The sequence below is a fragment of the Botrytis byssoidea genome, assembly GCF_014898295.1.
Source record: "Botrytis byssoidea strain MUCL 94 chromosome Unknown BBYS_007, whole genome shotgun sequence".
Taxonomy (NCBI): Eukaryota; Fungi; Ascomycota; class Leotiomycetes; order Helotiales; family Sclerotiniaceae; genus Botrytis; species Botrytis byssoidea.
Window position 1 is genome coordinate 1,177,038 of NW_024065848.1, and position 14,068 is coordinate 1,191,105.

The 14,068-nt window shown below is 44.2% G+C and overlaps 4 protein-coding genes across 4 annotated transcripts; 2 read left to right on the forward strand and 2 right to left on the reverse strand.

Moving 5' to 3' along the window:
* Positions 1-329: 329 nt before the first annotated feature.
* Positions 330-4,980, forward strand: EAE97_004414 (uncharacterized protein; the record flags this gene model as incomplete). Its single annotated transcript, XM_038874926.1, has 2 exons — positions 330-600; positions 659-4,980. The coding sequence occupies 2 exons, from the start codon at positions 330-332 to the stop codon at positions 4,978-4,980; spliced, it is 4,593 nt and encodes a 1,530-aa protein (XP_038734370.1).
* Positions 4,981-5,514: 534 nt separating this feature from the next.
* EAE97_004415 (uncharacterized protein) lies at positions 5,515-7,306 on the reverse strand (the record flags this gene model as incomplete). The annotated part of the gene is made up of 3 exons (XM_038874927.1): positions 5,515-6,180; positions 6,233-7,044; positions 7,135-7,306. 3 exons carry the CDS (start codon positions 7,304-7,306, stop codon positions 5,515-5,517), a joined length of 1,650 nt encoding a protein of 549 aa, XP_038734371.1.
* A 1,134-nt stretch (positions 7,307-8,440) lies between these two features.
* On the reverse strand, positions 8,441-9,106 carry EAE97_004416 (uncharacterized protein; the record flags this gene model as incomplete). The annotated part of the gene is made up of 2 exons (XM_038874928.1): positions 8,441-8,828; positions 8,937-9,106. The coding sequence occupies 2 exons, from the start codon at positions 9,104-9,106 to the stop codon at positions 8,441-8,443; spliced, it is 558 nt and encodes a 185-aa protein (XP_038734372.1).
* A 539-nt stretch (positions 9,107-9,645) lies between these two features.
* EAE97_004417 (uncharacterized protein) lies at positions 9,646-12,276 on the forward strand (the record flags this gene model as incomplete). Its single annotated transcript, XM_038874929.1, has 1 exon — positions 9,646-12,276. One exon carries the CDS (start codon positions 9,646-9,648, stop codon positions 12,274-12,276), a length of 2,631 nt encoding a protein of 876 aa, XP_038734373.1.
* Positions 12,277-14,068: the final 1,792 nt, after the last annotated feature.

A 14,068-nucleotide genomic window follows, 5' to 3' on the forward strand; every position in this document is an offset into this window, starting at 1 on the left:
TAATCCACTTCGTAATCATCTTCACACAACTTACAAAACAGCTTCAACTGAATTTCCTAAGGGGCTTGAGTTGTTGTTTTTTAATTCGCGCACAGGATACCTATTTCAGCTGCTTTCGCCCGTTATCAAGCTTGTGATATTGATTTGTCGATACGAACGCGACTGGCCTTGACTTTAGCATCGATCACCACCGACGTCCATATTGTCCGAGCATACATTATACACCAGATATCGAGCAATGATAACTATGCGACACCAGCTGGTTTTATTATAGGGTCCATCTCGCGGTATCTAAGACGTACAACTACGGTTCAATATAGCTTGTCGCAATGCCTTCTCAACAGCATCCAAGAGCACAATTCGTACCTCTTTCACCCAATATTGATCTCGATGCTCTAGTCGAGGATAATGCGAGCTTCGACCACGTCCGCAGACTTCCTCAGTCTGATCTAGAAGCACACACTGTACAAAGTTTGGAACAATTAGTATATTCATATGTTGTCCAAGAAGGTCGACCTCTAATTCTTGAAGGATGGGGCTCATATATGCCACCATGGCTATACTCGTCGCAATGGCTAGAGGAGAATTTGGGCAGAGAGGGTAGGTAGATCGATTTTCTTTTCAGTAAAACATTTCTTAAGCTTAACTTTGCTTTCAGTACAAAAGGTTCGAGATATTACCAGCGGCATTGATGTTCAAATGACTATGGGACATTACCTACGTTCCATGGGTCAACTGGCGAATCAATTCACCCCTCAGACCTACCGGGACCCAAAACGACAGCGACTATACCTAAAAGATATTGATTGCCCTACTGAATGGGAAGAAAATTTGAAAGACGTCTTGCCGGAAGCTTTTTTCTACCTAAACGATTGTATCGAGTCGCGGACTGGTGGTGATGGAGCGATCCGCGAACCTAATGAATTTGGCCAGATGCGATTTGGAAAAGGAGTTGCGCCTGCAGGTGACCTAATGAGCAGTCTGCCGACAGATATGCGAGCTTTGAATATGATGTGTTATATTGGTCACGAAGGTACTTACACTCCAGCTCACAGAGAAATGTGCGCAAGTTTGGGACACAATCTTATGGTTGAAACCTCGGGTGGAAGTGATGGGGAGATCCCTGGCAGTTCGATTTGGTTTATGACGGAATCCAAAGAAAGAGAGATGGTATCGGAATGGTTTGTTTCCAAACTTGGCCACGATATAGAAGTTGAGAAGCATTTCGCACAACTGAACGCCTGGAGAAAAGCCCCATTTAATGTCTGGGTTACGGAGCAAAAGGTTGGTGATCTAATTCTGATTCCACCTCTTGCTCCTCACCAAGTTTGGAACCGTGGAACTCGGACAATGAAAGCTGCATGGAATCGAACCACTGTGGATACGCTTGAGCTTGCCATCCACGAAGCTCTTCCTCGTGCCCGTCTCGTCTGTCGCGATGAACAATACAAGAATAAGGCTATCATTTATTACACCCTAGATAAGTATTATCGCATGCTTTCACGAGACACGGTGGAGCCGAAGATGTGGATGAGACCTGGAAGTCGAATCCGACAGGTTATGGAAGATTTCAAACGCTTGTTTAAATTATACACAGAAATCCTTGTCAGTGAGCTGTTTTCTCGCTCACGTCCTGAGAAGAACGTTGAATTTATTCAATACGATTCAAATGTTACTTGTTCATATTGCCGATGCAATATATTCAATCGTTTCCTGACTTGCAAGTCATGTATTCTCACAGCACCTACAGGTGAGGAAGATACCTATGATATTTGTATGGAGTGTTACGCCATGGGTCGTTCATGTGCTTGTATCTCTTGTTTGGAGTGGGTTGAGCAATGGAAGGAGACTGAACTCAAAGAAAACTATGAATTATGGCGCGGTGTGGTATTAAGTTTTGAACCTCTTCACGAAGATTCGCCTAAAACTTTAGAGGAGGAAAGAGATAAAATTGGCAAGAAAACTGTTGCTCAAATATGTCAAGAACAACTTGCCATCCGGCCATGGAAAGACATCACGAAGCCAGATGTAATAGAGCCGTTAGATGGTGAGTCGGATGTTGAGCCAGAAGCTGACGATGAAGGGCGCCTAAAGAAACCATATAGAAAGCCTTCTAGAAGAGGTAGAATCCAGGCCACTAAGAACAAGACAAGTGCTTGTCATATCTGCTGCAATCATCATTGGAATTGGCAATCCGCGCATTGTACCACTTGCCCCTCATCCTATTGCTATGGAACTTTATGGCGAGCCTTTGACATGATGCCTCAAACGGTAATGGAGATGGAAAACTGGGAGTGTCCAAAATGCTTGAAGATGTGCTCATGCGCAAGATGTCGAAGAGATGCGAAACAAACACCATATACTCCCAAGGGAACACTTCTTGGGCATGATACCAAAAAGGTGGCTGACTACAGGAGTGTTGAGAGTCTAGTTGACTTTTCCAAAACAAACCTTACTTGGTTGAGGCACGAAGATGAAAATCTGCCGAATTCTGAAGAAACCGGGAGAATGAGGAGGTTGCGTGAGAAAGCTGAAAAAGATAAAGCACAGGAGCATGTTATTGATAATAGTTACCTGGGATATGAGGAAGAAGCTTTCTATCGAGCGGACGAACCAGAGGATAGCCATTTTAACGATATGGCAGATATCGATCCTTCACTTCGTGACGACTTGAATCAATCAGCCCAAAATCAAATCAACGGATTCCATCCACCTTGGGATCAGACTCAGGAGCCCCGTGAATATACTATTGACGAGCAGCTTCATCAGCAATTAGGAGTTCTTGATGCACAGCATGATTTAGATGATGACTACCATGCCGATATGCACGGTCCCAGTAGAGCAGCACAATACCCATCAAGACTCTTGGCACCATCGGTGGCACCGGTGGCACCTATGGTTTCTAGGGAGGTTCCGCTACCTAATCCCCAAACACCTAAACCTGCTAACATGATGGGTGGTGATTACTACCCAACAGAAATTGGGCTAGACGGCATTCTCTATGATTCTCCGAAATCTGACTCAGAGCCAGCTGATGTGCCAACTGTTGATCCTGCAGAACTATTAGCTTCACTTGATCAGTTCCGTAGTGTTACGAAAAAGAGAAAACGCTTCAATTCTGAAGGCATCCCTGAGGATGACGAGGAAGATGTGGAATTCTTTGCTTCCAAGCGTCAACGAAAGGTCAAACCCAAGGAACCGGTTGACAAAGAAAAAGAGCAAGACAGTATCTCTAAACCTGAACATCGCCCTTCGCGTGTCAACAAGCGACAGGATTATACTGAGCCATCATTGGCGGATGTAGAGAATTTGACAAGCTCGGAGGAAGACGACGAACCACAGCCAACTTTGCAGAGTTTAGTTAGCAGCTCTGGTAAGGTAGCAGATGATGTCGATCTCGCTGCAAAGGCTTTGAATTATTTTGCCAGAAAACAGACAACCCAGACAGCTGGCTCTACACCCGTGACCAATGGAAAGAGAAAGCGTGGTCGTCCAAGCCTCGCATCCAAAATAGCGGCTTCTCCTAGTGTGGATTCCTCTTCTAAGCCATCAAAGTCACCTGCATCTATCAAACATCCTCGAAAATCTAAATGGCTTTCAAGACACGATGGCGTTGATGATCAGGAAGATAATGGCTCTGAAGGGTCAGCCACGAGGACCAGAACCTTGCGCAACAGTGCGCCACTTGAAAGAAAGTCTAGAGCTACTCGACGAACTCTTGCTAATGCTCCCGGTGACGAAAGCGAAGCCGAAGCAGATAGTGATGATCCATTTGAGGACCGGCCTAAGAAGACGCGAGCAACTCGTCAAAACATGGTATCAAGAGAGTCGAAGTTGCACGTTGATATTTCAGATGATGAGTCTGAACAATCTGGCAACGACTATGGCCGGGAAATCGGTGATGGTAGTCGTTTTGGAAACGATGCAGAACATGTCGCTAGTCCAGTCAGCCCTGACATGTCTGAAGGTGGAGACCAAACAAATGATAAAATGGCCGAGAATTCTGACAATGATGCTACATCACCAGAAACTAACAAAACAAGATCATCGGAGCAGTCTATTCGTGCATCTATCGAAGAGCCATTAGTTGTCAAGAAAAGAAGAGGTCGACCGCCGAAGAAGCCGCAAAATACACGCCCCGTTCAAGCAATGCCCGAATTGCGATCGCCATCGTCGTCTAAATCGCCTCCACCGCCCGGCGGCTCCAATTCTATAGTCGGTAAACCTAACCAGTTCCTCTCACTTCGTGAGAAGCTTGCTCTCAAAGGAAAGAAGTTGAAGATTGTCTCGCAACAATCCAAGCAAAAGAAGATGGAGGAGCAACAGCAAAGACAATCAGCCACACCAAGCGCCAAGGATACGTCATCCAAATTGGTCAGTTCAGCCCAACAATCACCGTTGTTCACTCCCGTCGATGATACATATCCTAGCGATTCAATTCCTCTACCAAATACTGTCTCCGGAACATCTTCAACTGTACCTTCACGCCAACAATCTATAAGCCATAATGAGATTCCCGGGACGGTGGTTAACTTAGCGACAGATGCCCAGAACAGCTCATTGAAAGACAACATCTCACCTGCTCCTAATGGCCAAGCTTCGTCATCAAGCAATAGGAGTATTTCAGCACAGCCTGTCAAGAACGGACCAACAGTCGTGCGTCCTGATAACGATAGCAACAACAAGCCAGCGAAGAAAGGTCCCACAGTCGTCCGACTCATAGAATCAGAAGCAGAATCAGAGTCAGAATCCGAACATGATGATTTGGGAACGAAAAACTCAGGTCTATCCAAAACAGTCAGGAAGGAGAGTTTCAGCGAAGAATCAGATGAGGAAGGTTGGTCGAGTTCAGATGATGACATTCCTGCTGTTAAAGCTGTTAAACATGTCCGTACATCACCAGCGGCTACTTCAACCTTGAAATCGCCGGTTGCGGCAAGAGGAAGAGGTAGACCTCCTATCCCCAAACAAGTTTCTTGATCATGTAGAAGAGCCGATGGGATTGAAGCGCGCATATTTCTGCTGGTATAGGTGTTACGTGTGAACTTGGATTGCTTGCTTGCTTTGTTGCGTGCGAGGAAGGGCATATATACCCATATTTTCTGCATGTATGGATTTTTTGCAGCTGGCATTTGCCCGGATGAACAGCAGACAGGTTTCTCAAGGCTAATCTGCTTTTGATGGGAGGACGGATAGCTAGGTCGCTTATTTAGGGGGCTCAGGGGGTGGGGTCTTAAGGGAAATCTAACAAATAATAATGGGAAATGAAACTAGTGAGTCAACATTTGCTTAGTCAATAAGTATGTTTTGCAATCACAAGAAGTCACAACTACCAATTTCTAGTCCTTGATCTGTGTAACCATGATTATGTGCAATTTGCTAGTTCGAATACTTAGTATGTCTATTGTCAAGGGTCTTATATACTCTATGCCTGCAAGAAATATCTTCATCAACCCATCAAAAGCTATAAGCGCCAAAACCCATTTGATCTTGTCTAATCTCGTCCAGACTCATCTACCCTCTCTCCTCCCTCTCTTCTTCATCATTCATTCCCTCTTGCCCCTTCTGTCCTTGAACACCCCACCCATCTCTCAACAATAACCCTACCTCCTCTAATCCCAATCCCTTCGTCTCCGGATACACCCACCAAATCGCCCACCATCCAACCGCGCAAACCACCGCATACACAACAAACGTCCACGTCGGAGTGAGCTGCTCCATCATTGGCAGAAATGTAAGTCCTATGATGAAGTTTGCCGACCAATTTGTACAAGTAGAGAGCGAAGAGCCTAGGGAGCGAACTGAGAGGGGAAAGAGCTCGGATTGCATCCATGGGACGTTTCCGAGACCGAGGGCAAAGGCTGCGGTGTAGAGCATTATTGCTATTAGGATTATGAGAGGCGGAATGCGAGAGGTAGAGGTGGAAGAGGATGTAGTGGTAGTCGAGGAGAGGGTAGAAGGGAGATCCATGAAGTGGAACCCTATGGAGCAGAGGAGGAGTCCTATAACCATTACTGGTATTGAAATGAGGAGGATACGACGACGACCGATGCGGTCAATGAGCATGAGAGCGGCACAGGTTAGGATGAAATTTGTGAGTGCGACGGAGAGAGATGTAAGGGTTGGAGACGAGAACCCAACAATAGTGAAGATTGTGGCGCTGAAGTACATAAGGGAATTCTAGGAGATTTGGGTCAGTTAAGTTTGTACTGGGTAGAAGGATTGTACTTACGAAACCACATAACTGTTGAAGACCTTGCAGAAGACAGGCAATTGTCAAAGCTCTCCTATTTCCTCCAACACCTATCAATTCTTCCCAGCTATCCTTCGCGTCACTTATCCAAGAGTACTCCGACCCCTTAGTTTTCCTCGCCATCTCTCTTAATCTTTTTGCCTCATCTTCCTCTCTCACTTCCCTTTCGATTCCCTTCAAAACCTCATCTACCACCTTCTGCATCTCAGTCCCTTTCCCAAAAACTCTACTCAAGACACTTCTTCCCTCATCTACCCTCCCAACCTGTATCAACCATCTTGGCGTCTCCGGCATAAACAGCATAACTAAGATCTGTACCGCTGCAGGCACCGCGCCCAAACCGACCATCCACCTCCACCCGGTCTCTAAACTCCCCCATTCTACAAAAGCCCAACCGACAATATAAGCCACAACCTGTCCCAATGTAATAAACAGTACATTCAACACCACTAATCTGCCTCTCCACATAGTTGGTGCTAATTCACTTATATACAACGGAGCAACAAAACTACCTGCTCCGACTGCAAGTCCCACAATACTTCGCCCGAGTATCATGCCCCATAATGTGGTTGTAAACGCTTGGATGAGTGCGCCAAGAACGAATGCTAGATCTGCTAGAAGGACAACACGTTTGCGACCGAGAGAGGAAGCGAGGACGCCGGAAAGGGGAGAGATGATGAGGGCGAAGAGAGAGGTGCATGATGTTATTAAGGATTTGTCGAGGGTTGTTAGGGGGCGACCGAGAGAAGTATGGAGACTAATTAGAGTGGAGGATATTACGCCAGTGTCGTCTGGTTCATATATTGTTAGTTACGATATATTTCCGGATATAACTTTGATGTGAATTGAAAGGAGTCTGGGAAATAGAGAGGAAATCGTACATCCAAATAATAGCCCAGTAATACCTGCCGAGAATGCAAGTAACCAAACAAACAGCCCAGGTTTGCTCAAATTCTTCTCAAGGAGTAATGAGACATCGTCATCCACCTCATTCTCCTCTTCCTCGCCGTACTGATTTGACAAGAGAGGTTCTTCGGCGGTAGAAGATGCCATTGTTTCGAGTGGAATATCTATTGAAGATGCCAGCGTGAGCTATGTGAACTTCGAGTTCACATATCGTAAGTTGAGGGCTGAATGATTGCTAGCCGTTGACAGTGAGATTGATGATGAGAGGTCTTGGAAGTAGCTCAGCCGCGTGGTTCCTGAATGGTTGTTTGCGGGTCCGATTTTGAGACATGGGGCTCGTGCGTGGCATATGCAGGGTTTATGCAGGGGTTTGGGTGCCGAGATTGGGGTCTTGTTCAGCCTTGCGTGGAAGGCTCAGTGCAGAGTTGGATGTGTATGTTGATGACGTTTATTTAGGTATGAAAAGAAATTGTGGCTTTCTGAGTTATCAGTTTTCTCAATTGGCAATAATAGTTGAACTTTTGATGATCTCAAGGAGTTTTTACTTCCAGTGTCATATCAACATCATCCGGTATCAACACCTACTTAAAAGAGCTTGCTCAATTAATTGTTCGATGAGAATTACCTATTGTCTAATATGAGAGAAAGCTAACCTAGGTATAATAGTGCAACGGAAAATCTGCGGATGTAGTCCTACCCATAGTCGTTCTAAAGTAGCGAGATGTATAGAGCTGACATCTTATCTTTCACACAAGCAACGCAAGTAAGACAAGACACGACACAGAAGACAGGAAACTCTACGCCAATCCAATATTTTCGCGAGAACCATGATTCCAGACTTTAAAATGTGACGTTATATATAGCGAGCCACACAGAAAGAAATACTGATCAATGGAGAGTAAAATCAGAGACATATGACAACGTGCTTCAGGGCTAATTCGATTTGTATTTTCTGTTTAGTCTAGCTATTCTCCCATGGACAACTAAATGTTCTTGTTCCATTTGAGATTTTGACTATGCTTCGAGAGCCCAGATACCAGATTCTTAAAGCCTGTGGTGTCCTTCCATTGTCTTTAGCCCAATATTTCCGTATCAAGTCACTGAAGCCAGCGAATTTTCGAGATAAATATGACCTATAAACAACTTTTGATGCGATGGTTCTGAAATATGAAAGCCGTCCTCTCTTCGGATATCGTGGACTGGCCATAAAAAATTTTGTGACTGAAACCATTCATAGTGAAATCATTTTATTTATAAAATATGCGATTGCAGGTAGTCGATCTAGGACGAGTGCCTGTACTTTTTCATCAAGTCGATGTTAAGACGCATTGAAGGAGATATGCCATCTACCTCTGGTTTCACGAAAACCCCTTCGGTGGCATCGTCTAGATCGTCAATTTCGTCTAATGAGAGAAATTCTATGGTCGCCGCAGGCATGCCGATAACGTTGGCGATGTTGTCACAGACGTTTTTTACGATCATACCGATGAATGACATGTCAAGATGAACCAAATCTATGTCGTAGTTGAACCATGTTCGCGGTCCGACTCCCAATGAGCCAAAGGTAAGCGTATAGGTCTCGGAAGCAACCTCTAATGACTCTCTGGCAAGTGTAGAAAATTGTTGGATTTGAGTCTCTGGACGCATACCCTCTAATGGCTCCTGCATCCTGGTCAAGGGAGGTGCGCCACCTGTTGGGTTTTGATCTTTAAATTAGCAAGTGACATAACCATAGCGAGGTCCAAGAACTCGATATCATAGGCGAAGCAGGACTTACAGAACAATAGGATACTCGGGAGCCTTCAAACAGAAACGTTTCAGCGCGACATTTCTTGGTCCAGGAAGTGCAGCTCTCCAAATCATTCGTTGAATTTCTAAGGGTAACCGTGGGAATGAATAGAATGTCGCATTGCGATCGGATACAACGGGAGCAGAGACAGAAGTCATTTTTCAAAAATCTATAAGAAACACATTAGTAATTCGGATTGTGAGATTGGAATAGCAGGCGTATTGAAAAAGTGAACCTGGCAAGAGAATAATACTGACTGTGTGAATTGGCAAACCAATATAGAGGTGAGTCTGGTCGCAGATAACCAAAAGTCATCAACTAGAAGAAGTTCGATCCGAGTGGTGAGCTGTTGTAGTAGAGGAACTTGACGAGAATAAAGATTGACAACTCTTCAAAGTTTTAAGTAAGTTTATTTAGAGTCGGAGATTTGAAAAGATATTTGAGCGACTTCTTCAAGAAGTTTACTCCTTATTATATTACGTACTCAATAAGACATACAAGTGGATTAAAATTGAATGAAAGTGAGCTGGAAAATTGACTTCGCTACCAATTTGTCAATGTCAATTTGTCGCAATGAATGCTTTCCAAGGTTACTTCTGACAAACATCAACACATTATTACAATTTCATCCAAACATACCTAGTAATATCAACAACTATCCAATCATCTCATTGAATAAATCAAATAATTATTGTTAATGAATTGGACAGGAGGGCGCCTGCAAAGGCATTCTGGAAAATCTTCTCGTGGCAGCAGCGGCGGTGCCTTGACCAAACGACAAAAGGAACACTTCGCAAAGGTGAAGGCCAACTTAAGAACTGGAAGTCAAAAGAATGTTACCACTAAATGGACAATCTTCGACAACATCGTAGTGGAACAACCACACAGACAATTGCTTGAAAATCATATTGGTTCTCTGAACAATTCTGAGTACAGCGCAAGACAGGAAAGAGGGAGAAATGAAGTCGAGCGAGAACATTTTTCTGATCTCTACAAACACAAAGAGCTCATATCAACTCCACTGTGCAAAGAGCTTCAATATAAGCAGAAAAACAATCGTTCTTCATCATTTGAACTCGTCCAAAGAAGTTCCATTGCCGACGACGACTTATACAATGCAACACCTCCACCATTGAGAATCAAGCGCGAGCATGCTGCATCGCCAGAGCTTAGAGATGCTCCGCGAAACTACGAGGCGCGAGAAGCAATAGAACAATCTATGGAAGAAAGAAGACGAAATCTATTGAATCAGAAAGACTGGGCTGGTCTAAATATTCATCAATTGCCGAAATTAAAGTTCAACCAACCAAGACACGATGGAGATATTGGGCGAAGAAGGAAGGTTAAGGCCGGGCACAGAGCACGATATCGCAAACTTCAGACAAGAATCAGCTCACCATTTGCCGTAAGAAACATTCAAATGCGGAAGCAACAAGAAGCTGGTTACATCGAAGGAGGGCTGCCGAAAAATGACGTTAGAATTTCGATTGGTGGCAGGATTGTTCCGCCAGGCATAAGTTCGAGTTCCCGGCCGACTAATGTAGTCCGCCAGTCTACACCGCGCATGAAGCATCGGATTTTGTCATCGGATGATATGTTGCTTGACGATGAGTATACCATGGAGAACCAGGAAGATTTGAATAGTGCCAGATTTCTTTCTATTTTCGAAGCAAGAATAAATGGCAATGAAGAGGACGACAATTGGACGAGGATAATTCCATCGAGCGGAGGCCCGGATATTTATGGTACAAGTATAAACCGAGAAAAGCATCCAAATACAAGACGTGAACCGCTCTTTGACATAGTCAACAGAAACGGAATTCCAAATGAGTTTGGAGGTAAAGCATCACCATTTTCTCGCACAGTCGTCAGATCGATTTGCGATACTAGAATGAAGCAACCAATGCCTATTCGTCCTACACAGCATCCGGTTCTCCACTTAAGCTCGCCTAGATGTAACAGTAGTGTGCTTGCACAGGTCGGGGGCTTGAGAAGTGTGGTTTCCGAAGATCAATTGATGGACAATGAGATGTGGAGGGCATGGATACCACCATCCACAGAAGACACAGAGCACAAGAATTACTACGATGAAGGGGAAGAAGAGGGAGAAGAAGAAGAACATCTGAAGGGTAGGAGTGTGTTGATAAGTCCGGGAATAAGTGCCATTCCAGCCTTTCGTGAGAAGACCTTCAGTGGCTCAAGGTCTAATGATGAGGATTTCGGTGGACAATATGAGCATACCGAGTCCTGGGGAGGCTGTGAAAGCTCGATGATACAAGAGCAGTCTATTGCCGTATATAACAGAGATTTGCTTCCTTCGGACGATATCACGATCGAACCACAAAACACTCGATCTTCACAGAGAACATCTTCAAGCGTTCCATGGAATCCTCCTAGGAGCTCAAGTCCTTGCATAGCCAGGCATTCTCACAGCAAGTTTCTCAGTACCCCTTGTTCCAAAACTTTCCTGGTTCAGCAGCCGTCTATCGCCAACAAAAAACTCGCTGAATTTGAGGAGACTGCAACAAACCGCGACCAAATCTCCATGGCTGATCAAACTTCCAGCAAAATAAAGGATTGTCCCACGCAAGTTATCCAAAAGAAAGCAGACCCAAACGAACTCTGGATGAAATTTGTTTTTGATGATGCTAGTGAAGAGGAGAATACAGTACTGAAAAAGACTACATCCATAGGACGCAAGCTCGAGAAAAGGGAACCCTCGCCAACCTTTTCAACCTTCGTGCACAATTCAATCGATTCCGAAAGTCCATTGCAACCTAGATATGTTGCGCAAGCGAGTGCTCGCAACACATGGCAAGATCCACAGCAGGGAAACAGCAGCGTGTATAGGAACGAATTTGGCCAGTTCTCCAATTACTCGACGTTTGCTTATCAGTCCAGTGTTAATCGCGACCCTGTAGGAGCTGCGGTCCGAAATAGGAGTACTCCATGTCCGTACGAAGAGGAATACGATCAAGCTAATAAGAATTCGGGTTCAAACAATCGAACTTCTATAGTAGACTCAACAAACTTCAGAATCCCAAATGCCAGTATATCTTCATCTCCAAAGACTGACTCACTTTCTATGATGGCTGTCTCAGGTTCTCAGATCAATGCATCAACAACAACAACAACAACTCAGAGAAAATCTCTCTTAGAACCACATCGCAAAATCGTGTTCACAAAACCTCAGCCGTTTATTGGATCGAAATCAGATATAAACTTCTCATCTCCGGATGCAATTGTTCGCATTGGTGGAGGAGATATCGAAAAACAAACAAGCAGTGGTAATGGTACAATGTTTCCCGAAGAGATAGAGGATGATTAAAACATGTTTGCGTGGTTGAAAGATGTAGTGTTTACTTACGAGGGCCCTTTTCAATTTGGCTGGCAGGATAGAGTAGCTGTTTTTAACTTTAGAGAGCTGAAATTGGCTAGATAATTGGTATTTGACTAGTCGCAAAAGGAGTGGCAATCAAACATTATTTTAACGAATAGAATCGTAAAGCGGTATCGTCTCTGAACACATACGTTGAAATACATTATCATATATGAAGGATATTTTCTTCAAATACTTACTTTTTCAGGATGGACGATTGGTAGCTGTCCTCTGGCTCATGGATATTGCCTTTCTCATAAACTTCTACATTAAAATCTCCAGTCTTTCTGATAGTGAAATTCGTTGCAGACAGAGTTTCCCCCTCTCGTAGTGTCAAGGGATACAATTTGAATAGTATCGCATTCGAAACTAAAGATTGTCGATTTTATAAGATCAAAGGAGAAGTCTCACGTAAATACATAGACAGGAAACTCGCAGGCCACTCTTTAGTCTCTCTAGCATAATAGATCGAAGCCTTGATACTAGATAGCTGCCCGTAGAAATTAAGTGAGTCTCATTGCCTATTCCTGCCGATGTGGAACTCCTTATATCCAGAAATGTGTGCTACATGATTCATAACTTCGTTGAAAAAAAAGTTGCTCCGGGAACAGCATGGTGTGTATCCTTCTCGAAAATCCTACAAGTAGCACGACACTCTTCAAACCTGAGAGAATCACTACTTCAGCTCCACGCCACTCCTTGGTTCAATGAGCGATGGAATAAAAGCGAGATTCTGTTCTTGTCTGACAGAAGCAGTCCAAACATCCGTCCTGTAGATATAGCACGTCTGTTACTTGCTCATAAGTTCTTTTCCAGCGGTATTACCAGTCCTACCCCGCAGAATTCGCTTCCCACTCCCACTCACCCAAACATTAGTGTCTTATGCCTCGGAATAATGCTCCTAGAACTCTGGTTTGCGGAACTAATCGAATCTCCAGCGATCTGGTTAACGGTGTTCCAAACTCAAGCACCGACCTTATTGTGGCTGAGAGATGGGTGAAAGAGAATGGAAGTTTGGAAAATATGCCTGCAGGATATGTTCAAGCCGTCAGTAGTTGTGTGTTCTGTTTTTTCCAACCTATGCCTGTAAATAAAAGTCTGGAAACCCCTGATTTCAGAGAAGCAATATGGCGAAATGTCGTGGTTCCGTTGGAGAAGGAATTGCAAACTTGGAAAAATGAGAGAACCTGAGCGAGGTGAGATTAATGGAAGGACAAGTGATTTTGATCTTGGATCAAGCCGGGATTGAGCCGGAAATATAGTGTAGGGAGCTTTGTGGTTGGAAGACAATCTGGTGGTGAGAGTTGGAAGAGAACCTCTTGCCTTGAGATTGGTTGGAAGGATGACATAGTTCTAGAAGGGGCTCCATAAGTAGTGGTATTTCTAGATACCAAGGAATTCGCAAAATACTCTAGCAAAAACATGCGATAACATTTGGCCTAAGAAAACACGCAAGCATAATCAACTTTCCATGTGACAGATCTAGATGTGTGCAGAACAATTCATATCTTAAGGTTCACCAGTGGTTATCCGTAGAGGGCAGAAGTGGCTCAGTATCATAGATTTGATGGTATCAAAACTAGTACGTAGCCCTACGACATGCTCATGCTACCAGAAAGTATACAACTCCGAAGCTACATGGACATATCACAAGGTGATGAACTACAAGAGGACTAACCTGGTTTCCTTGGCGGCGGAGTTGTATACTTTCTGGTAGCGCGAATAGGCTTGGTGTAAAATT